Genomic DNA, 25,490 nt, shown 5'->3' on the forward strand with positions numbered 1-25,490 from the left:
CTCCTGGCCACCTCACTATTCTTCTCACCAGTTTCTCCACTGGGGGCATGGGTACACTGCCCTTCCTCCTGGATTTCTTCACCTTCCGTGAGGATCTCTTGTGGATGGCTGGAAGTTTCCTGAAAAGAGATATTATGGAGAGGTGCTGTGAGCACAGGGGAATTTTGGTGTCTGTCCTGCCCTTAGAAAGTTCTGCAGCACAAGGCAGTTCTCTTGGCTGTTGCCATGAATGATGTGGGCTCAACTGACTGTTTTCACATGAAGAGAGAGCACGTTCACCCCCAGCTTTTATGCCCAGAGCAGCAAGGAGTGCCCACAGGAATGATCCTTATGCCCAAGTACCAGCTCTCTCTTGATGCAACATGAGCAAAGCACGGTTCTTTACAAAGGCAGCCTCCAAGAGACGTGGCAAATATATGGAATACTGCCTGGTAGTCCCAACTACTGTTTGTTAGGAAATGGAAAATGACTGTTCCTGGAGAGCCGGAGTCCAAGAAGGAGAGTGGCAAGTGTCTCACCTGCCATGAGTTTCTTTTCTTTCAGATTTTTTCCTCTGCTCTTTCTGTATATTCTGAGCAGCAAGTGTGGGCTCTGGGATGCTTTTTCTGGAGAGGATACGATTAGCAGGAAGATTTCCTGTAGGCAGAAGACAAGAAAACCATCCATGACAGCATTGCAGAGGGCTCTTGAAAGGGAAGGTTATGCAGCTCTTCTCAGCCTGAGGTCAAACTGAGGGGTGTCAGACTGATTCCTTTGAAGCCTCATTTCCTCGGTGGGCTTTGCCCATTCTGGACACTGCCTTTTCTCTCACTTATTGTTTGTACTTTACAACATCCTTTCTTGAGGTAGTGCTTTTCTCACTCTCTATCCAATTCAGAGAAAGGAGAAGTGTAAAAAGGAAAGAGGAGACTCACTGGGATGTATGGGTGGCCTAACAGAGTCTCTCTGAGGGCAGTAATTTAAGGCAGGAGAGCAGATCCTTGGATCTGCCTACTGATCTCACATGCCTAGAGGTCCTCTTTTGACACAATCAAAACCAATGAGTTGTTTTCAGGGTGTATATGCGGCATGTTTAGGAGAGCAGGACATGGAAATGGAGGAAAGTTGAACTTGGAGGATCCTGTACAGGTGAGAGTGTTGTGCTGCGCTGAGGCCTTGTTCCCTCAGGACGCACTTGAGATATGCCCTATTGGGGGAGCAGCGTCACATCTAGCGCCTCATGCTACCTGAGCCATCACACTGTCACTTGGCTTCCGATGGCCTACCCAGGAGCACAGAAGGAGAAGGCACAAGCCTCCACCAAGAAGCAGCAGCTCCATTACCTTCCTGGACAGTGCTGGCCTCTCCTCTCCTCTCCTCCTCCTGCTTGGGCTTTACAGGTGGCCTAGGTAGTTTTTGATCTCTACTCTCCACCTTGTACCTGGAAAGCAGAAAAGGAGGCAGTCTAAAGCGGGAGCACTTTTGCAACCTCTGTCAATAATAGAGATACAGGAGCATTTGGGAGGTGCTGGGAAGTCCCTCTTTTCTCAAAGCGCAATAGGCAGAAGAGGCCAGATGCTGGAGGAGTGTCTCAGCAAGGTGAGAGGCATCATGAAGACCTCCAACGCCTGGAGGGGCATGACCTTTCTCCTCTGACTCTTCCCTGTGCTTCCTGTGAAAATGCCAAACCAATTTCAACCCAAATCCCCTGTGTGCTTTTGGGATCATCACCCATCTCCTGTTCCTGATCATGTTCAGGCAGAACACTTTAGTCCCCTTAAGCTTTCCAGAATCCTTTCATCGTCCTTTCTGTCGAACCTGCATCTCCCACACACATAATAGAACCAAACACTGAGCACCATGGGAGCCAGGAGAAAGCTCTCCAAAATCCCACTAGCCACAGTGTTCACTTTGGCCTACATAGGTCTCCACATTAAAAAAAAAAAAAAAAAAGGCCCAAGACAATATGATCAGGATGCATTTCATTCCTACAGATCTCTCAAAAGAAATAAAAATGTCCCAAAGCAGCAACTAAGAGGGACCTGTATTTTGATGTGCATTTCAAAGGGTTGCTCATAAATGGCTTTCTGAGCAACGTTCACAAGGACTGGCAACACAAGGTTGCAAAACATGCGATGAGCAGTTACTTGCTTGGCCAGGTTCCTTTCCAAGAAGGAAACATACTCACTCAGGAAAGACAATGACATGACGAGAGTGAGTCTGGGAAAGAGCAGTTTCGGTGCCTGAGAGCACCAAATTCCTCATCTCCGGCATCTGCAAAGGAGAGAAACACATGGGACATGATGCCAAGAGAATTATCTAAGTGTTCACAGGGGAAAAAATTCTTCTACTGCTTAGAGAAAGAGCTGCCTCTGAAACATTCAATTATTCTATTCCCATCAGCAGTCCCTCCAGTTATGCACCGTAACAACTGGAGAGAAATAAAGGAGAAAGGGGAGGAACATGGTCATGCCTTTTACAAGGCTCAGGATTCAGAGACGCGGTTAGCTCAGGTCTCTTCTAATGCAGAAATCAAGGGAGGCAAGCACATGAGAAGGCATTTCACCAGCTGGACCGCACTGTTTTCCCTGCTGTCTGGACCTAATGCTTCAAAGAGAGAGAAATGAGGTCAATAGACAGTTGACAGAGTTGTGTGACATTCCCACTGGCCTAGGCAATTGTATCCATAAGGAGATCAGGCTGAGCTTCCAAAGGGACTCATAAAAATTATTTTCAGAACCTTAAGGGAAAGGGCTGAACTTGCTGCCTTACCATGCCAGACATGTTCTAGGGGTAACATGGCTTCTGAGGCCATCCTCACAAAAAGGGGCATGAAAGCATGGCTTTTTGCAAGGAGGGAAGTCTAGTGGGGAAAAAAACACACAAGGCCTCCTCTTGTCTTGGCCTTCTTTGCTGAGAATGTGGAAACTGTCTCCTGGGTTGTATGAATCTTTGAGTGGACCCAGTACACTTCTGCACAGGTTCAACTTCATTGCCAAGTCCTCTGAATGCCAAAGACAAACTGTCCAGGTAGCTGGCATTTCTCTCAGCCCGGACTGTCCATGTCCTTCAACAGGTCATGGCAGGCTAGTAGAATTGCATTCCCTTGGGAATTCAAAAAGATGACAGGGAGCAGCAGAGAATTGGAGAACTTACCGTAAGAAGAGCCATGAGCATCTGGTCAGTCCCGTTAAGTCTTTTCAGGAATTCTTTGTAAAATCTCATTTTCACATCTGCCCCTTCAATAATAAGCATGCCAATGTTCTTCAACACAAAGACAACATTTCTGCCGCTCTCGAGGCAGCGTCGGAAAAGACGCAGGGTCTTCTCTATGCCAGCCTCCACTGTTTTGCGGGGAAGAGAGATGTCCTCGGCTATGTGAGCACATTTCAGGGGCTCACAAAGCTTATGACCTAGGAAGCAGACCAAGAGGAAAAAGGCACTAGTAGAACACACAAAAACACAGCATCAACAGCTTTGTGGTCTTCAAGCAAGCAGCTCTTACAGAACTCCCTTTCTTGACCTTCTGGGACAAATCATGTGGGAAGATGTTCAAAGCACTGCAAGCAGATGTGCCAAGTGGATAGCAATGCTTTCTTCCCTACAGTGTTTGAAAGAAAAGGCCACAACCATCTTCTACGAATGTGAGCCTCGACGGCAGGACGAGGAGAGGAGGAAATGATGAGTTTCTTTCGTGGGTGCCAGGTCAAAGAACTTGGGCCAAGCTCAGCCCATTCCACACTGGGAAAGATTTCACAGAGCCATGTTACATAAATGAAAGAAAGAAGGGAAAGAAAGAAAAAAAAAAAAGAATGCACTACACTCCTCTTAATCCTCCAATCCATCCAGCACCCTCTGAAGTGCACGAGACAGCTGTAGTGTTCACAAGGATGACTAGCAATCACAGCAAAACCTGCCTCTGATGGGTTTTCACATGCACTAGGATCCCAGTCTCCATTACAGGGCTCTTACAGCTGACTGTGACCGACTTCAAGGTGCAAGGAGTAGGGAAAAGCCATCATGAATGCCAATATTTGCCTTTACAGAATTGCAGCTGTAGCCTGCTGTGAAATCAATTCAGGGAGAGAGGGAGTACAATGGTAATTGCCATGATGAGGTCCTGAAATCTACAAATTGAAATTGTTTTTACAACGTGGTGACAGAAGTCTGGAGCTTTAACAGTTACTGCTAGACAGGGCTAATGCCCAACCCAAAGATGTCCCAGAAAAGTGGAGGCCAAAGTTTTAGCATGTCTTCTTACCAGGAGCATAGGCCTTATCATAGGTGAGGCCGTGAACCTCCGCAATACTCTTTGAAAGATGGAACACGGGTCTGTGAACAGTCACAAGGCCGTATTTCCTAACAGCAACTTGCTCAGTCACCACACCAAAGGTGCCAAGCCGAACAACTCTGACTCCCTGCAAAGAGGAAGGAAGAAAAGCATTATTCGAGTGCTAGGTGAAGAGGCCTCTAACTGGTCAGCTGCATGAAGATGGAGCCTGGTGTCCTGCACAATCCTACTGTGCACAGGGGATGAATGGAGGAGTGGGGAAAGCCTTGGAGAACCCTTGGAGAATGTCTTTAGAAGAGCACTTGAGGTGTTTTCATTCCCCGTCTTCTTCATGCTCTCAAAAAATGCAAGGAAACGTAGAGAACTCATCCCTCAAATACCTCCAGTGCAGAAGAAGGGCTTCTGGGGGAGATGCAGGATGGCAGACCCACCTTATTCAGCATCAGCTGCTCTAGAATGTAGTTGGAGACTCCTTCCCAGATAGCAAGGGTCTCTGGAAAAGAAGTGGAAGACACATCAGGCTCTGTGTGGCCCCGCTCACAAACGTGCAGCACATGGTTAACAAAGGAGGTGACGCCTGCAGTCGTACTCAATGAGCAAACTGAGCCCAACCCTGAGAGGGTCTCAGCAGCTGAGATTGAGATGACATTAATGGGGAGCCCTGGCAGCTCAGGTAGGCCTTCTCCTTCTCACAGGTAGACCCCTGTGGCAGGGACTTCTGAGTAGGGTGTCCCGGGACAGTGGGGATAGCATGAGGGTTGGGAGCCAGGAGTCCTGGCAGCCACACTGCCAACTGAGGCAGAGGGGACCATGAGCCTGGGCTCTGGCAGCAGTCCCAGCCCCAGCCACGCTCCTCCAGCCCCAGGCTATCCACAGCTATGTTCACAGTTCATAATCTCTGTGAGATTTCCCGAGATAGAGCTCCCAGAGGCCTTACCCTGTGCTGGCAGCACTAGCAATCGCTGCCCATGAGACCTGCCAAGGCCAGGGTCCCAGAGCTCCATCCTAGTCTCTTTGCTCATTTGCTCTGGATAAAGAGCAAACAGGAGGTGATGAGGAAACAGCTCCTCTCCTGCTCCTCCTGTACACGTCACCTCAGCCCTGTGCTACTCTGGCCGCCCCTCGCTGGTTCCCGCTCAGGGTCGTGGGCTCTTTGTAGCAGAGCAGAGCCGAGAGCAGTCCCAGCGCGTGGGCTCTCCCAGGCTCGTCGCGACGTGTGAGGAAAGGTCGCAGCATGCGCTCTGACTGCTGTGCCTGTGACACGGGATGTCCCCTGTGAGCACAGCCCATGTCACAGAGGGGTCTGACCCTCCTCACCACGGGCCATGCCAGGGCTGGCCCTGCAGTTGGCAAGGGCTGCATGGGGCACTCAGGGGCTGCCCCATGCAGATTGTGCCACAGGTATTAACCCCCTTGGGTCTTGTTCTCGCTGGGCACTGCGACTGCGCTCACATGGCCACCGCTGCCAGGGAGGGCAACGAGAATCACGCTACACTCACCCCATAGCCACACAGTGCAGGTGGCTTCTGCCACCGCGGGAGGGAGCGCTAACCACTGAGCCCACCAAATCATTCAGCTGCTTCTTGGTAGCCACCACAACACTCTTCTCGCTGTGGCAACCAACAGCTCCTTCCCTTGAGAGTTCCTCAGCCACAAAACCTGCAGGAACCTCTGTTCCTCCATGGCCATCCTGCAGACGCCTTTTGGACCTCATCACTGCAGCATCCTGGTGTCTGGGGTGGATGGGAACTGAGCGGGGCAAGAGAGAGCAGGCAAGAGAGCTCAGCATCTCCTAGCAGGAATGGCTCTGAAAATTGAGTGAGCAATTGCTGTCCCAGGGGCTTTGGGCCACTTAACTCTGTACAAGACATACAAGTATATCTTTTGTAATGGTGTGGACCTGAATATGAAAAAATGTCAATCAAAATGAAATAAGAAATAAACTTTGAAAAGGATGTCAAGAAGGAGGTGGTTAGTCAACCCTCTTCACTCTTGACCATTCTTTGCTTTTATAGCCCTCCTTAATTATGTTTATTTCTTTTGTTGTTGGTGGTCTTTGGAGGAGATTTTGTGTGTGGTCTTTTTTAAGGAAAGAGATTTGCAGTGGAATGCTATCACAGGGTTATGGACATCTGGATCCATTGCAGGTTCCCTTGTCCCCCGTGCTGAGCCTCTGTTGGCAGCCCTGTGGGTTTCTGTTCTCCGACAGGTCCTCCCAGGATGGGAAAGATATTGCAATAGCTCTTTCATGACTGAAACCTGCAAGTTCCTCTCATTAATAACCAGGGAGTCCTTCAGCCTCTGCTGCTGCCCATTTTCCTGTCCAGTCATGGAGGGAGTGCACCTGAGAAGCTCCTATTGCAAATATGGAACTCATTTGCTTGGAAATGAACATCTGTGAGTTTGTCCCTGTTCCTCACAGTTCCTCGCAAACGCTTGGCTTTGCCCCTCATCCCACTGCAGAGCTGCCTTGTGCAGATTCCCCACAACCTGCAGACAAGCTATCTGCACTCTCTGGTTCAACCACTGCCTCTCAGGCTCCCTGGCCCCGCTCCTCTCATAGACAGAACTGCATGTTTGCTAAATCTCTCCCAGTATCCCTCCTGGACTGCCTCCATTTGCCATAGCTTTCCTCAACTCTTCCCAAAGCTTACACATTATCCTAGGAGTGAAGAATGCCACATCTCCCCAAGGAGAAACTTGCTGTCATGTGATGCTAGGAAAAGGAGGGAAGGGAAAAACACAAGACATGCAGGAAGCAGAGCTGGCAGGGAGGGGGCACATGACAGGCACTTTACTCTTCTCCATCAGCGCAGCATGGGTCAGAGCCCAGCAGCAGGGAAGCAGCCAGCATGAGCCCCCTGTCAGAGGATGGTCTGCTCAGGAAGAGACCACACTCACGTGGGCAGGCCAGAGACTGTGGCCACAGGGCTTTTCAGGAGGCACCTTTGTGCTGGCACCATCCACCCCAGAGCAGCCTTCCCATTCCACGGCCAGAGCCTGCAGAAATATGGCTCCCATGACAGGGCTCTTCCCTTTGCTGAGTTTTGTTCATGCTCACACACATGGACACGTGCCACACATGGGTAAAGAGTGACAAAATGCAGACAGACGCTCCAGGTGTTTGCCAGGCCCAAGACCTGACCTCCAACTCTGGAGCCAAATGTCTCTTCTTGGCAGAGGGAAACCATGTGCCTGCTCTGAAGCTCCAGTCGGAGTTAATGACAGGAGTTGCTGGCTCTATAAGCGGAAGGGGGTGGTTCAAAGAATCCACTTGCTTCACAGATGTTCAGGCACAGAGTGTCATTTTAAAATCTGGACTTTTTTGGGAACTTTTTATTTGGCATCTTTTACTTAGGGCAATTGGTTGCTGTCCAGCTGATGATGGCAGTCTCTGTCAAAAGATGTTTCAGTGAACTCTGACAATCCAGCTGCCTGTAGTCCTCTGTAATCCGTTCAGAGCCTGATGCTCTTGATCAATTCACAATGCTCCCAGCTGCTAAGGGCCCATCTGGCTGATGGAAGGAACTCACCTCACAATCAACATCCCCAACATGTCGCTGTAGCCCACCTCTCCCCTCCCCTTGAGCTCTCCTCTCCATGAGGAAGGTTTTCTGATCCACTTCATGACCTCACAGTGCCTGTCTGCCTGCTGCCCAATCAGACGGCTGCAAAGGAGGTGACCTCAGCAACCATCTCCCAGCCAGGCCACCTTGACCTGCCTCTGCCTCTCCCCTCTCCAGGAGCTCTCCTCTCTACTGGGCCTTTCTGCTGCCCTCAATGACATCACAATGCCCACCTGCCTACCTGCTTGCTGCTGGCCAATCAGGTTGAACCAGTTTGTGTCCAAAGGTGCCTCCAAGCACGTCTCAGGGCACACCAGAAGCCTCTAAGCACATTTTGGGATGCTCCCTTGGCCTCTGTCTTTCTTGTAGTTTGCTTTGTCCAAAGCTAACAGACAGACTAGCTGTCCTCACTCTGCACCAATGGTCAGGGAATCCTTTCCTCTCAGCAAGAACATTTATATCCACAAGAAAAAAAGATGCATATAAATGTCTTTGTGTGTGTATGTATGAATATATATATACACACACACATATATATATAAATATGTATCTATGTACTCATATATATAAATCCCTGAATCTGTTACTCTGTTCCTCAAAATCTCATTAAACTGGAGATGAAGATGCTGAAAAGGCCTTCCGAATGAGCAGTACATTTCACCTGACAGAAATTCTGTATGTGAGAGCTAGTCTATTCCCTCCTTCCCACCACTGTACAGCAGGACTAAGCGCTCTGCAGCCCATGGGTAGAGCCCCTGGCTCCTCAGCGTCCACTCAGCCACTGCAGAGCAGAGCGGAAGCAAGAGAGTTGCTATGAATGGAGGCATCATGGCCTGTTTGGATGGTGTCGCTGACCTTCCCCTTCAAATCTATGTGGGCAGAGATAAGTCTGTTAAAAGGGTGTTACAATGGGAGGAAAAATGGGCAGAGATGGATAGTGTGGGCCTCCAAGTGGGACTTTAAGAAGACTGTGTCTTCCTTATAGACCACAAGCTGCATTTCTGATGGTTCCTTGCCTCTTACAGACCACAGAATCACAGAATGCTTGAGGTTGAATGGGACCTCTACGGATCATCTAGTACAACCTCCCTGCTGAGCAGTGACACCCAGAACACGGGGCACAGAGTCACAAGTGGGCAGGTTTTGAGTATCTCCAAAGAAGGAGACTCCAGAGTCTCTCTAGGCAGTCTGTCCCAGGGCTCTGTCACCCTCACAGGAAAGAAGTTCTTCCTCACCTGGACATGAAGCTTCCTGTTTCAATGTGTACCTCTTACCCTTTGTTCTGTCACTAGCCACCCCCAAGAAGAGTTTAGCCCCATCCTCTTTACATCCTCCCCTCAGGTATTAGGACATATTGATAAGATCCCCTCTCAGTCTTCTCTTCTCCAGGCTAAAGAGGCACAGATTACATAGTCTTTCCTCATATGATAGATGCCAACTAAGTCCCTTAATCATGTTCATTGCTCTGCGCTGGACCCCTCTAGAAGCTCCACATTTATTTTGTACTAGAGTCTCCAGAACTGTACACAGTACTGTACGTGTGGCCTCGCCAGAGCTGAGAAGATGGGCAGGATGAGCTCCCTCAACCTGCTGGCAACACTCCTGAATGCAGGCCAGGATTCCATTGGCCTTCTTGGCTAAGAGGGCACATCATTGCTGCCTCACGGTTACCTTGTTACCCACCAGGACTCCCAAATCCCTCTCCACAAAACGACTTTTTAGCAGGTCAACCTGTGGAAGAAGTGTTTGTGGAAGAATTGTTTGAAAGCAGGAACTGAGAGGAAAATTAGGGCCTAACACAGCTCTGGCATTACAGAGGCCTGCTTGGGGTGCTACACAGTTGCCACTTCCAGGATGGTTGGTACGCACGGACTCTGCTCCTCCACGGTTCCCTGGGCAACGCAATCTGCCCTCCTCGCAGCTGCAAAAGGGAGTAACGGAGGATGGAGCGAGGTGAAGGCACCGCGGCCAAACTCTGTTGCATACCTGTACTGCGCTGCTGATAAGCCGCACAGTGGCAGTCTAATGAGAGATATACGATAACAAGTCCGGTGCTGAGCCAGCAAAAGTGGCAAATGATGAACTTTGCTTGAACTTTGCTCATTATAATGTGAAAACCATACCTCTATCCCAAAAGTTACCCGCATCCGAGGTACGACCACCCCTCACTGAGCATGCGCTCTAGATTTTCGGTTGACTGTAGCTTAAATGATTTTTGACCAATCAATAACAATATTAAGTATGACTCTAGTCACTCAAGCTCCACCTGAATGTAAAGAAAAGTATAAAAGGTGAACTAAGGATGAAAAGTCTGGAGGGAAGAAACCATCGTAACTCTTGGGTCAGTCAACAGGCTGAGCCTCCTTCCCTCCCGTCGCGCTGGGACGCTGCCTGAAGAGACTAAGGAGTGAGAGGGAAGATTCCATCATAAATTCTGGATCAGTTGATGCGCTGATCCCCCCTTTCCTCTCCTTGCGTCAGGATACCGCCTGAGGAGACTCGAGACTGAGAGCCCTCTCCCATCTTCTGGGGTGAGTGATGACTGCACATTCCTACATCAGAGCTAGCCAAGACCCAACGCTCTAGTAGAGAATTTCCTGTACCGACATTCGAAACCTGCTTTGTAAATGTTGCATTTGAATAAATCATACTGTTTGTGAACTCGGCTACTTGTTTGGGGAGAGGCGATCGGACCTACAGTTGACAGACTGTTCGTGAATCCGATACTGCCAGAGTCGAGGTATAGGTGATGACGCTATTTGGGAACTCGATTCACTCCTAGGAAGGCGATCGGACCTACAGTCCACAGACTGTTTGTGAATCCGATACTGATTTCATATCTCCTTTCCCCCCGACCATCACTATCACTACGGCTTTCAAACTGCAACATTTTCAACACACAACCACTAACAGATATTTCTGGAAAACATGTCTCAGGAAATAGTAGTGTTTATTCCAAGGAGTTTCTCAAAACGGGTGCTTCTCTTTCATTTCTGTCAGTTTCCTTCCTTGTCTCTTCAGCAAAAGGCAAAGGAAAGGGAAATCGTCCCAGGGCTTTAGATTGGAGGAAAGGCATGAGTCCCTTTCCCTCTTACTCTGAAGTGATATTGCCAGACCTGTGGGGACACAGAAAAGAAATAAGATATATTAGGAGTGGCCTGTGTTCTTTTTCAGTGCATGAAGATCACTTCTCACCCCCTCTTCTGTCCCTTCACTTGAGCCTTCCTCACAGCCCTCTAATGCCCAGGTGTGCGCATTGTCCTTTGAACGTGACTGATGAGCTGAGCTAAACCAAAACTGTGCATGCCCTATCCCTCAAATACCTAGCAGGTACCTTCCCATGAGAACCTAGTTTCGCCTTCTCATGTCTTTCCTGGCAATGCAGTGGTTACGTATGTATTGCAATTTGTATAACATATGTATTGCATATAGTATGACTTCACCCTTTATAGCAAAGCCAGGACAATGTCAGCCAATGGCCAAATGAAGCCTCAGGAAGGCATCTTTCACACTCACTGCCCATAGAAGTGATTTTGCTTTCCCGCAAATCCACAGGGCATATGGATTTTCTCAGTCAGTAGCACATACCTCTTCCACCCACTTCTCCACTCGATTGTTAACTGTCCCAACTGGGGGCATGGCTGCAGGACGACCCTTCCTCCTGCCCTTCCTTGACTTCTGGGAGGATGTGCCGGGCATGGCTGGAAATATGCTGAAAAGACACATTATAGAGAGGTGCTGTGAGCACAGAGGGACTTTGCTCTCCGTCCTGTCCTCACAGGATTCTGCAGCTGAAGGCAGTTCTCTTGGCTGTTGCCATGAATGATGTGGGCTCAACTGACTGTGTTCACATGAACAGAGACAGAGATCACCCCCCCCTGAAATGCCCAGAGCTGCAAGATGTGCCCACAGGAATGCTCCGTATGCCCAGATACAGGCTCTCTCTTGATGCAGCAAGGAGAAGAGCAGGTTTCATTACAGATGGAGCCTCTAAGGGACACAGATCCCCCGGCCTGGCAAACATATTGAACACTGTCTGAAAGTCCCAGCTGCTTCATGGGATCCAAAACTCTTAGAGCTGACTGGAACCTGTTGCACAAAGGAAGCATCTCACTCACACAAGCACACGGCTACAGGGTCACCCTCATCCGTTCCTCCAAGTGTCTCACCTGCCATAAGTTCCTTTTCTCTCAGGTTTCGTCCCCTGTTCACCTGGCATATTTCTGTTTGCAAGTGTCGGTGGTGCGTCACTTTTTCTGGAGAGGAGACGATTGGCAGGAACATTTCCTGTAGGCAGAAGACAAGAAAACCCTTCAGGACAGCATTGCAGAGGGCTCTTGAAAAGGAAGGCTATGCAGTTCTCAGCCTGAGGTCAAATTGTGAGGTGTCAGGCTGATTCCCCTGAAGCCTTTATTCCTGGCTGGACTTTGGCCATTCTGGACACTGCCTTCTCTCTGTCTTTTCATTTGTACTTTACAACATCATTTCTTGGACTAGTGCTTTTCTCACTCTCTGTCCCGTTGTGAAAAAGGAGACTTGCTGGGATGTATGGGTGGCCTAACAGAGTGTCTCTGAGGGCGGAAATTTAAGGCAAGGGAGCAGATCCTTGGATGTGCGTACTGATCTCACATGCCTAGAGGTCCTCTTTTGACACAATCAAAACCAATGAGTTGCTTTGGGGGTGTTTATGAGGCATGTTTAGGAGAGCAGGACATGGAAATGGAGGAAAGTTGAACTTGGAGATATTTGTACAGTTGGGAGCGTTGTGCTGCACTGAGGTCTTGTTCCCTCAGGACTCACTTGAGATTTGCCCTATTGGGGGAGCAGCGTCACATCTAGCGCCTCATGCTACCTGAGCCATCACACTGTCACTTGGGTTCCAATGGCCTACCCAGGAGCACAGAAGGAGAAGGCGCAAGCCTCCACCAAGAAGCAGCTGCTCCATTACCTTTCTGGACAGTGCTGGCCTCTCCTCTCCTCTCCTCCTCCTGCCTGGCCTTTACACGTGCGCCTGGTGGATTTCGATCTCTACTCTCCAGCTTGTACCTGGAAAGCAAAAAAGGCATCACTCTAAATGTGAGGGGGCACTGCACTTCCTTTGCACCTGGTGTGAATAATGGGGACACAGGGGCATTTGGGAGGGGCTGGGAAGTCCCTCTTTTCTCAAAGCGCAATAGGCAGAAGAGGCCAGATGCTGGAGGAGTGTCTCAGCAAGGTGAGAGGCATCATGAAGACCTCCAACGCCTGTAGGGGCATGACCTTTCTCCTCTGACTCTTCCCTGTGCTTCCTGTGAAACTGCCAAACCAATTTCAACCCAAATCCCCTGTGTGCTTTTGGGATCATCACCCATCTCCTGTCCCTGCTCCTGTTCAGGCAGAACACTTTAGTCCTCTTTCCTACTCCTTTCCAGCATCCTTTCTAATTCCTGTCTCACCCTCCAGATCGCTTGCAAGCCTTCCCAAGCTCATCTCCGTGCATGTGTAAAAAAGAACCTGTAGCTCCCAGACACGTAATGGAACAAAACACTTAGCACCATGCGAGCCAGGAGAAAGCTTTTTACTTGACTAGTACAGGCTTTACTTTGGCCTACATAGGTCTCTGCCCCTCCGCCAAAAAAAAAAAAGAAAGAGGTGACTCAAGTGAATATTTGAAAACACCGTTGTGAAGCATTTCATTCATGCAGATGTCACAGAAGAACAAAAGACATGAAAATGTCCCAAGGTAGCAACTGCCAGGAACCTTTACTTTGATGCACATTTGAAAGGGTTGCTCATGAATGGCTTTCTGAGTAGCCTTCAGAAGGCTTGGAAACACAAGGTTACAAAACATGCCATGAGCAGCTGCTTGCTTGGCCAGCCCGAGGCTAAGGAGGAAACATACTCACTCGGGAAATACAATGACATGACCAGAGCAGGTCTTCTTCAGAGCAGGACACTTCTGCACAGGTTCAACTTCATTGCTAAGTCCTCTGAATGCCCAAGACAAACTGTCTGGGTAGCTGGCATTCCTCTCAGCCAGGACTGTCCATGTCCTTCCACAGTTTATGGCAGGCTAATAGAATTGCATTGCCTTGGGAATTCAAAAAGATGACAGGGAGCACTGGAGAACTTACCGCAAGAAGGGCCGCTAGCATCTGCTCAGTCCCATTAAGTCTTTCCAGGAACTGTTTGTAAAATCACATTTTCATATCTGCCCCTTCAATTATAAGCATGCCAATGTTCTTGAGTACAAACACAACATTCTTCCCACTCTTGATGCAGCGGCGGAAGAGGCGCAGGGTCTCCTCTATGCCAGCCTCTACCGTTTCACGGGGAAGAAGGGTGTCTGCGCCTATGTGAGCACATTTCAGGGGCTCACAAAGCTTATGACCTAGGAAGCAGACCAAGAGGAACAAAGTTACTAGCAGAGCACATTGAAACAGAGCAGCAACAGCTTTGTGGTCTTCAAGCAAACAGCTGCTCGAGAACTTCTTGCACTTTCTGGGAAAAATCATGCGGGAAGATGCTCAAAGCACTCTGCAAGGAGATGTGACAAGTGGGCAGCAATGCCTCATCCACAAAAATCCACTGGTTCCTCAAAACTGGCTTGGAATTTGGAATAGCCAACGATGGCCAACAGAGGTATCTCCAAATTGCATCTTCGTCCTGTAGCCTTACTGGAGTGAAAGCCTGCAAGGAGTGGGTTTGTATCGCGGAATGACGTGCTCTGAAAGGACTCATCTCAGCACTCCTGTGAGACATGCCATTGGGGTTGTGGTACAAACTGGGGAGGAATGGACTTAAGGAGGGCCAACTTTAGCCTCTTCAGAGACCTCCTCAAAAGAATGCCTTGGGCTAGGGCTCTAGAAGGCAGGGGGGCCCAAGAGAGCTGGTTAGTTTTCAAGTGGCACTTTCTCCACGCCCAGCAACAGTGCATCCCTGTGTGTAAGAAGTCAGGCAGAGGGGGCAGGAGATCGGCGTGGATGAGTAAGGAGCTTGTGGCAATGCTCAAGCAGAAGAAGGCAGTATACAGAATGTGGAAAAAAGGACAGGCCCTCTGGGAGAAATACAGGAAAGTAGTCGGGGAATGCAGAAATGTAACAAGGAAAGCTAAGGCATATCTGGAACGCAATCTGGTAAGGGATGTTAAAAATAACAAGAAAATCTTCTTCACATATATTAACAGCAAAAGGAAAATCAGGGAAAACGTGGGTCTGCTGGTGAACGGGGTGGAGCACCCTGGTTACAAATAACACAGAAAAAGCAGAGTTGCTGAATGCTGCCTTTGCTTCGGTGTTTACCAAGGGCAGCCCTTTAGAGCCGCAGGCCCTAGGAACAAGAGAAGAAGCCGGTGGAGAGGAAGACTTGCCCTGGGTAGAGGAAGATTGGATCAGAGAGCACCTAAGGGAACTCAATACCCACAAATCCATGGGCCCTGATAAGATGCACCCCAGAGTGCTGCGTGTGCTGGCAGAGGTCATAGCTAAGCCGCTCTCCATCATCTTTGAAAGATCCTGGAGAACGGGGGAGGTGCCCCAAGACTGGAAGGCCAATGTCACACCAGTCTTCAAAAAAAGCAAGAAGGAGGACCCAGGCAACTACAGGCCAGTCAGCCTCACCTCTGTCCCCGGAAAAGTGATGGAATGGCTCATACTGGCCATTGTCTCCAGGCACATGGAGGACAAGAAGGTGCTTAAGGGTAGTCAGCATGGCAGAGCTCAGAGGGTGCTGATCAGCGGTGCCGAGTCTTGTGGGAGGCCTGTAGCTAGCGGGGTCCCCCAGGGGTCAGTCCTTGGTCCAGTCCTGTTCAATTTATTCATCAATGACGTGGATGAAGGCACAGAGTGCTCCCTCAGCAAGTTGGCTGATGATACCAAACTGGGAGGAGTAGCCGATACCCCAGAGGGCTGCGCGGCCATCCAGAGGGACCTGGAAGTACTGGACAACTGGGCGGTGAAAAACCTCATGAAATTCAATAAGGCCAAGTGCAAGGTCCTCCATCTGGGGAGGAATGACCCCAGACACCAGTACAGGCTGGGGACCGACCTTCTGGAGAGCAGCTCTGCGGAGAACGACCTGGGTGTCATGGTGGACGGCAAGTTGACCATGAGGCAGCAGTGTGCCCTCGTGGCCAAGAAGGCCAATGGGATCTTCGGGTGCATTAAGAAGAACATCTCCAGCAGGTCGAGGGAGGTGATCCTGCCCCTCTACTCAGCCCTGGTGAGGCCGCATCTGGAGTATTGTGTCCAGTTCTGGGCCCCACAGTACAAGAGGGATGTGGAGCTGCTGGAGAGAGTCCAGCACAGGGTCACAAGGATGATCAGGGGCCTGGAACATCTGCCCTATGAGGAGAGGCTGAGGGAGCTGGGCCTGTTCAGCCTGGAGAAGACAAGGCTCAGAAGGGATCTAATCAGTGTCTATAAGTACTTCAAGGGAGGCAGTGAGGAGGATGGTGCTGGCCTTTTTTCCCTGGTGGCCACTGACAGAACTAGAGGTAATGGCCACAAACTGAAGCACCAAAAGTTCCACATGAACTTAAGGAAAAACTTTTTAACAGTGAGGGTGACAGAGCGCTGGAACAGACTGCCCAGAGAGGTTGTGGAGTCTCCTTCTCTGGAGATCTTCAAAACCTGCTTGGATGCAGTCCTGTGCCACATGCTCTAGGTGACCCAGCGTGTGCAGAGGATTTGGACTAGATGACCTCTAGAGGTCCCTTCCAAACTTAAGCATTCTATGATTCTATGGTAGTAGTATGTCAGTTGATGGGATGGCCCGAGGCATTTCCAACTGCCTCAGCAACAACTGGATCTGTAAATAAGGTGTTCTTAGAACAAATAATTCCGAGATATGGGTTGCTAGAGGCAATAGATTCAGACAGAGGCACTCATTTTACAGGAAAGGTCCTTCAAGGTGTCATGACTGCCCTAGGGATTCAATGGGGCTTGCATACCCCTTGGCATCCTCAGATTTCTGGTAGAGTGGAAAGGATGGATGGGAACATTAAGAAGCATCTTTTGAAATTGGTTTTAGAAATTAAGATGCCGTGGACACGACTTCTACCATTAGCTTTAGCAAGAATAAGAGCAAAACAAAGGGGAGACATTCAGCTGTCCCCCCTTTGAAATAATGTTTGGGATTCCCTATCCTACTAACACCCAACCTGGCAAGGAGGTGGAGATAGGTGATATATATTTAAAGCAATACATTCTTTAGTGGAATCTCTCCGACAGGAAGCCCAGCTCGCACAGACCCTCCCCTTGGATTTTGCAGTCCATGATATCCATCCAGGGGATTGGGTCTTGGTAAACATCAATCAAGACAGCTGAGCATGGATGGACTCATCATACCAGAGTTAAGATTTCCAAGACTCCAGAAATCTGGGCTTGTCAGTTGAAGGAAGAGGATGGAAAGCCCCGGCTAACTCTCCGTAGATCTGTACCGCTGGCTGGGAGTGGGTCTGGAAAATAAATGCTGGGTTGCTGGGTCTGTGGGAGTCCAGGAGGATATGAAGAGTACCCAGGGGTACTAGATATACTGAATGCAGGTTGTTAGCAAATAACCTGGTTTGTAAAAACAAGTATTGTCCAAAGGAGGGGAGAAAAAAAAAAAAAAAAAAAGAGGAGGGATTGAGTGGAATGCTCAGGTTTATGTATTCATCAACAAGGAGATTTCCCCACAGTTTGGCTGAAGAGCAGGACAAAGGGAGGGGAGACTGAGCGGAGCCATGAGTGAGTGGGACAAAAAGAGCCATCTGAAAGGAGATGGGGGCCTTTACAAAGGAGGGAAATAGGGCAATTCCCCCACATTCTTCAGCAAGGAGGACAAAGGAGTTGGCGAGCTCAGGTGAGAACAGATGGCAGGAGGCAGGAGTTTGGTGTAGGCAGGCCGGGAAGGCTGTAACTTCTGAGTACCTTGGCCAATGGGGAAAGGGAGAGGGCGTCCCTCGGTCTGGAAATTAGGATAAAAGGGGGGCTGCGTCCCCCAGCAATTGGAGAGACCCCACAGGGATATGCCGGGTGGACTCTCCCTTTATTCGAATAAAGTTTTAGGACTCCTCTGTCTCCTTTTTGGACATTCAGTTCTTGACAGCGAGATTTTCTGCACACCCTTGATGTTCTGGGAACATCCCTGCATCTCCCCTGATCACAGGGAAGGCTCTTTTTAACTCCCAGCAATTGAAACGGGAAATGAGAGGGAAAGGGGAAAATTCTTGTCCCCACACCGAAGGCAAGCATGCAGGGCAGCTTAATTTTGTGCTGCCTACAAGAACACAGGACACACCAGTGTCAGACATCTCCCTGCAGGTCAGCCCTGATGTTCGAAAGCATAACGAGGAGGCCAGAAGCACCTCCCATAGCTTGATTGCCTCAGTGTAAATCTGAAAATTCCACCTGACAACAGCAGCTTGGCAACGAGGCGGGCAGGAGGCTACAACAATGCACTGCTAATGACTTCTGCTTCTGGGCCCAAACCTCATCCTCATCAAAGATGCTCCTGTTACCAGCTCAAGACCAACCTGGAAGGGCTGTTTTGGAGCAGTTCTAGCCTTGCAGTCCCTGTTCCTACAGTCAAGCTTTTTCAAGCTTGCCACCTCAAAGGTGGCAAGACAATCACCTTCCTTAGGTGAGCAGCCTCTTTCTCTGCCCACTCCTCTCACTCAGCTCAGTCACAACAAAAGCCAGACTTCTCTGGAGGTCCATCCCTGGGGAGCTGTCTATGAGACAGCACATCTGCTGGTGGCTGGGACATATATGCTGCTATGGGACACCCTTTCTGGAGCATGTGGTATGGCCAGAAAAGCTGGAGAGCAGCACGGAAGATGCAGGTTTCCTGTTGAACCTGAACTGAGCTGAGCTGAGTTGTTCCATTCCCTTTGCTACTGGGAAGCACAGAAGCTGCAATAGTGTGTGTCACTGCCCGGTCGTTGTGTCTGTTCCTCTCATTACTGAATGGAGAGAAGGGAACGTATAGACCTATGGGGCAATGCAGGAGGGCCTCTGAGTCTCCACTGCAGTGGCTGTGGGGATATGGGATCAGTTCAAACATGTGCCTCATGTGCAGACAGTTCTGCCAGAGACCCCTGTGCCAGGGTGAGTCCTTCATGTGCCCACAACACTGGAGCAGAGCACAGTCCTCTCTGTCGTGTCTGTGCTTTGTCCTTGGACTGAAGATCCTTGGGCTATTCTTGTTGGCTGGAGGGAGCCTGAGAGCAGGAATTCCTGGCTTGCAGCCATAGCAGAGCCCCTGATGGGAGAGAGGGGTTCAGCAGGAGCTGCCCAGAGGACCCAAGGGGCTTGTGGGGATGCAGGAGCAGGGTTTCTCCCTCTGTGCAGGAACGGGGCCAGCAAGTTGCTGCAGCTGTGCTGGCCACAGCAGCCTAATGGGTGAGAGGTTTTGGTAAGAAAACAGGGCGGGATCAAGACAAGCCTGTGTGCAATGAAAGCCTCCTGGGAGGTTTGGGGGTTTGGCACATCAGACCAAATGACCCAAAGCACTCCCCTTGAGCTTTTCCTCTCAGCATCAGGCTTCTTGGCCTCATTTGAGCTTCCCCAGGACCAGACAGCCAAATCACGGGCCTTTAAAAATACCAGGACTTCACATGGGCCACAAGCCCCATTCCTCCTGGTTCCTAAGCTCTTACAGGTGCTTCTGGAAAACATGTCTCAGGAAATACTGGTGTTTATTCCAATGAGTTTCCCAAAAGCACTCTTCTCTCTTGGTCTCTCCCAGTTGACTTCCTTGTCTCTTCAGCAAAATAAAAAGGAAAAGGAAATCATCCCAGGCGTTTATATTGGAGGAAAGATAAGAGGTCCTTCTCCCATTATTTTGAAGTGATATTCCACCTGTGGGGCCACAGAAAAGAAACAACAAAGATTGTGATTAACATCTGTTCTTCTCCAGGGCCTGGAAATCATTTCCCACCCTCTATTCTGCCCTTCACTTGAGCCTTCTTGACAGTTCTCTTATGCCCCTAAGCTAATCCTAATAGGTCAGCACATCTGCAGATTGTGTTTTTGATCTAATTGATGAGCTGAGCTAAACCAAAATTGTGCATCCCCTGTTCCTGAGAGGCCTAGCAGGTACCATTCTACTCGAACCAAGGAGGGCCTTCTCATGTCTTTCCCGAGAATGCAGTAGTGACAAATGCATTGCAAAATCAGAGCATGAGTTTTTCAAGCAAATCCATGACAATGGCAGTCAATGGCCAAATGATCTCAGGAGGAGATCTCTCTCACTCCCTGTTCACAGACCTGTGCTTTCCCATGAATCTATACCGCATAAGGAGGTTCTCAGGCAGTAGCACATACCTCTCCTGGCCACCTCACTATTCTTCTCACCAGTTTCTCCACTGGGGGCATGGGTACACTGCCCTTCCTCCTGGATTTCTTCACCTTCCGTGAGGATCTCTTGTGGATGGCTGGAAGTTTCCTGAAAAGAGATATTATGGAGAGGTGCTGTGAGCACAGGGGAATTTTGGTGTCTGTCCTGCCCTTAGAAAGTTCTGCAGCACAAGGCAGTTCTCTTGGCTGTTGCCATGAATGATGTGGGCTCAACTGACTGTTTTCACATGAAGAGAGAGCAAGTTCACCCCCAGCTTTTATGCCCAGAGCAGCAAGGAGTGCCCACAGGAATGATCCTTATGCCCGAGTACCAGCTCTCTCTTGATGCAACATGAGCAAAGCACGGTTCTTTACAAAGGCAGCCTCCAAGAGACGTGGCAAATATATGGAATACTGCCTGGTAGTCCCAACTACTGTTTGTTAGGAAATGGAAAATGACTGTTCCTGGAGAGCCGGAGTCCAAGAAGGAGAGGGTGGCAAGTGTCTCACCTGCCATGAGTTTCTTTTCTTTCAGATTTCTTCCGCTGCTCTTTCTGTATATTCTGAGCAGCAAGTGTGGGCTCTGGGATGCTTTTTCTGGAGAGGAGACGATTAGCAGGAAGATTTCCTGTAGGCAGAAGACAAGAAAACCATCCAGGACAGCATTGCAGAGGGCTCTTGAAAGGGAAGGTTATGCAGCTCTTCTCAGCCTGAGGTCAAACTGAGGGGTGTCAGACTGATTCCTTTGAAGCCTCATTTCCTCGGTGGGCTTTCCCCATTCTGGACACTGCCTTTTCTCTCACTTATTGTTTGTACTTTACAACATCCTTTCTTGAGGTAGTGCTTTTCTCACTCTCTATCCTATTCAGAGAAAGGAGAAGTGTAAAAAGGAAAGAGGAGACTCGCTGGGATGTATGGGTGGCCTAACAGAGTCTCTCTGAGGGCAGTAATTTAAGGCAGGAGAGCAGATCCTTGGATCTGCCTACTGATCTCACATGCCTAGAGGTCCTCTTTTGACACAATCAAAACCAATGAGTTGTTTTCAGGGTGTATATGAGGCATGTTTAGGAGAGCAGAACATGGAAATGGAGGGAAGTTGAACTTGGAGGATCCTGTACAGGTGGGAGTGTTGCGCTGCGCTGAGGCCTTGTTCCCTTAGGACTCACTTGAGATTTGCCCTATTGGGGGAGCAGCGTCAACTCTAGCGCCTCATGCTACCTGAGCCATCACACTGTCACTTGGCTTCCGAAGGCCTACCCAGGAGCACAGAAGGAGAAGGTACAAGCCTCCACCAAGAATCAGCAGCTCCATTACCTTCCTGGGCAGTGCTGGCCTCTCCTCTCCTCTCCTCCTCCTGCTTGGGCTTTACAGGTGGCCTAGGTAGTTTTTGATCTCTACTCTCCACCTTGTACCTGGAAAGCAGAAAAGGAGGCAGTCTAAAGCGGGAGCACTTTTGCAACCTCTGTCAATAATAGAGACACAGGGGCATTTGGGAGGTGCTGGGAAGTCCCTCGTTTTTTAAAGTGCAATAGGCAGAAGAGGCCAGATGCTGGAGGAGTGTCTCAGCAAGGTGAGAGGCATCATGAAGACCTCCAACGCCTGGAGGGGCATGACCTTTCTCCTCTGACTCTTCCCTGTGCTTCCTGTGAAAATGCCAAACCAATTTCAACCCAAATCCCCTGTGTGCTTTTGGGATCATCACCCATCTCCTGTTCCTGCTCCTGTTCAGGCAGAACACTTTAGTCCCCTTAAGCTTTCCAGAATCCTTTCATCGTCCTTTCTGTCGAACCTGCATCTCCCACACACATAATAGAACCAAACACTGAGCACCATGGGAGCCAGGAGAAAGCTCTCCAAAATCCCACTAGCCACATGGTTCACTTTGGCCTACATAGGTCCCCACATTAAAAAAAAAAAGAAAAAAAAATGGCCCAAGGCAATATGATCAGGACGCATTTCATTCCTACAGATCTCTCAAAAGAAATAAAAATGTCCCAAAGCAGCAACTAAGAGGGACCTGTACTTTGATGTGCATTTCAAAGGGTTGCTCATAAATAGCTTTCTGAGCAACGTTCACAAGGACTGGCAACACAAGTTTGCAAAACATGCCATGAGCAGTTACTTGCTTGGCCAGGTTCCTTTCCAGGAAGGAAACATACTCACTCAGGAAAGACAATGACATGACGAGAATGAGTCTGGGAAAGAGCAGTTTCGGTGCCTGAGAGCACCGAATTCCTCATCTCCGGCATCTGCAAAGGAGAGAAACACATGGGACATGATGCCAAGAGAATTATCTAAGTGCTCACAGGGGAAACAAATTCTTCTACTGCTTAGAGAAAGAGCTGCCTCTGAAACATTCAATTATTCTATTCGCATCAGCAGTCCCTCCAGTTATGCACCATAACAATTGGAGAGAAATAAAGGGGAAAGGGGAGGAACATGGTCATGCCTTTTACAAGGCTCAGGATTCAGAGACTCGGTTAGCTCAGGTCTCTTCTAATGCAGAAATCAAGGGAGGCAAGCATATGAGAAGGCATTTCACCAGCTGGGCCACTCTGTTTTCCCTGCTGTCTGGACCTAATGCTTCAAAGAGAGAGAAATGAGGTCAATAGACAGTTGACAGAGTTGTGTGACATTCCCACTGGCCTAGGCAATTGTATCCATAAGGAGATCAGGCTGAGCTTCCAAAGGGATTCATAAAAAGAATTTTCAGAACCTTAAGGGAAATGGCTGAACTTGCTGCCTTACCATGCCAGACATGATCTAGGGGAAACATGGCTTCTGAGGCCATCCTCACAAAAAGGGGCATGAAAGCATGGCTTTTTGCAAGGAGGGAAGTCTAGTGGGGAAAAAAACACACAAGGCCTCCTCTTGTCTTAGCCTTCTTTGCTGAGAATGTGGAAACTGTCTCCAGGATTGTATGAATCTTTGGGTGGACCCAGTACACTTCTGCACAGGTTCAACTTCATTGCCAAGTCCTCTGAATGCCCAAGACAAACTGTCCAGGTAGCTGGCAGTCCTCTCAGCCAGGACTGTCCATGTCCTTCAACAGGTCATGGCAGGCTAATAGAATTGCATTCCCTTGGGAATTCAAAAAGATGACAGGGAGCACTGGAGAATTGGAGAACTTACCGTAAAAAGAGCCGCTAACATCTGCTCGGTCCCATTAAGTCTTTTCAGGAATTCTTTGTAAAATCTCATTTTCACATCTGCCCCTTCAATTATAAGCATGCCAATGTTCTTCAACACAAAGACAACATTTCTCCCGCTCTCGAGGCAGCGGCGGAAAAGACGCAGGGTCTTCTCTATGCCAGCCTCCACTGTTTTGCGTGGGAGAGAGATGTCCTCGGCTATGTGAGCACATTTGAGGGGCTCACAAAGCTTATGACCTAGGAAGCAGACCAAAAGGAAAAAGGCATTAGCAGAGCACACAAAAACACAGCATCAACAGCTTTGTGGCCTTCAAGCAAGCAGCTCTTACAGAACTCCCTTTCTTGACCTTCTGGGACAAATCATGTGGGAAGATGTTCAAAGCACTGCAAGCAGATGTGCCAAGTGGATAGCAATGCTTTCTTCCCTACAGTGTTTGAAAGAAAAGGCCACAACCATCTTCTACGAATGTGAGCCTCGACGGCAGGACGAGGAGAGGAGGAAATGATGAGTTTCTTTCGTGGGTGCCAGGTCAAAGAACTTGGGCCAAGCTCAGCCCATTCCACACTGGGAAAGATTTCACAGAGCCATGTTACATAAATGAAAGAAAGAAGGGAAAGAAAGAAAAAAAATGAATGCACTACACTCCTCTTAATCCTCCAATCCATCCAGCACCCTCTGAAGTGCACAAAACAGCTGTAGTGTTCACAAGGATGACTAGCAATCACAGCAAAACCTGCCTCTGATGGGTTTTCACATGCACTAGGATCCCAGTCTCCATTTCAGGGCTCTTACAGCTGACTGTGACCAACTTCAAGGTGCAAGGAGTAGGGAAAAGCCATCATGAATGCCAATATTTGCCTTTACAGAATTGCAGCTGTAGCCTGCTGTGAAATCAATACAGGGAGAGAGGGAATACAATGGTAATTGCCATGATGAGGTCCTGAGATCTACAAATTGAAATTGTTTTTATAACGTGTTGACAGAAGTCTGGAGCTTTAACAGTTACTGCTAGACAGGGCTAATGCCCAACCCAAAGATGTCCCAGAAAAGTGGAGGCCAAAGTTTTAGCATGTCTTCTTACCAGGAGCATAGGCCTTATCATAGGTGAGGCCGTGAATCTCCGCAATACTCTTTGAAAGATTGAACACGGGTCTGTGAACAGTCACAAGGCCGTATTTCCTAACAGCAACTTGCTCCGTCACCACACCAAAGGTGCCAAGCCGAATAACTCTGACTCCCTGCAAACAGGAAGGAAGAAAAGCATTACTCAAGTGCCAGGTGAAGAGGCTTCTAACTGGTCAGTTGCATGAAGATGGAGCTTGGTGTCCTGCTCAATCCTGCTGTGCAAATGGGATGAATGGAGGAGTGGGGAAAGCCTTGGAGAACCCTTGGAGAATGTCTTTAGAAGAGCACTTGAGGTGTTTTCATTCCCCGTCTTCTTCATGCTCTCAAAAAATGCAAGGAAACGTAGAGAACTCATCCCTCAAATACCTCCAGTGCAGAAGAAGGGCTTCTGGGGAGATGCAGGATGGCAGACCCACCTTGTTCAGCATCAGCTGCTCTAGAATGTAGTTGGAGACTCCTTCCCAGATAGTAAGGGTCTCTGGAAAAGAAGTGGAAGATACATCAGGCTCTGTGTGGCCCCGCTCACAAATGTGCAACACATGGTTAACCAAGGAGGTGACACCTGCAGTCGTACTCAATGAGCAAACTGAGCCCAACCGTGAGAGGGTCTCAGCAGCTGAGATTGAGATGGCATTAATGGGGAGCCCTGGCAGCTTAGGTAGGCCTTCTCCACTGGGAAGCGCCTGTGGCAGGGACTTCTGAGTGGGGTGTCCTGGGACAGTGGGGATAGCATGAGGGTTGGGAGCCAGGAGTCCTGACAGCCACACTGCCAACTGAGGCAGAGGGGACCATGAGCCTGGGCTCTGGCAGCAGTTCCAGCCCCAGCCACGCTCCTCCAGCCCCAGGCTTTCCACAGCCATGTTCACAGTTCATGATCTCTGTGAGACTTCCTGAGATAGAGCTCCCAGAGGCCTTACCGTGTGCTGGCAGCACTGGTAATCGGTGCCCATGAGACCTGCCAAGGCCAGGGTCCCAGAGCTCCATCCTAGTTTCTTTGCTCATTTGCTCTGGATGAAGAGCAAACAGGAGGTGATGAGGAAACAGCTCCTCTCCTGCTCCTCCTGTACACGTCACCTC

General features: G+C 49.3%; 1 protein-coding gene across 1 annotated transcript; it reads right to left on the minus strand.

Moving 5' to 3' along the window:
• Positions 1-12,835: 12,835 nt before the first annotated feature.
• Positions 12,836-25,397, minus strand: LOC148594893 (coiled-coil domain-containing protein 81-like). The gene is made up of 7 exons (XM_088523498.1): positions 25,331-25,397; positions 24,830-24,891; positions 24,370-24,526; positions 23,268-23,524; positions 22,299-22,384; positions 21,450-21,547; positions 12,836-12,882 (listed from the first exon to the last, which is right to left on the minus strand). Exons 1-7 carry the CDS (start codon positions 25,395-25,397, stop codon positions 12,836-12,838), a joined length of 774 nt encoding a protein of 257 aa, XP_088379624.1.
• Between the last annotated feature and the right edge of the window lie 93 nt (positions 25,398-25,490).

This window comes from Tinamus guttatus, unplaced genomic scaffold (genome assembly GCF_059628265.1).
Source record: "Tinamus guttatus ecotype Peru unplaced genomic scaffold, ASM5962826v1 Tinamus_guttatus_pri_ptg000190l, whole genome shotgun sequence".
Classification (NCBI taxonomy): Eukaryota; Metazoa; Chordata; class Aves; order Tinamiformes; family Tinamidae; genus Tinamus; species Tinamus guttatus.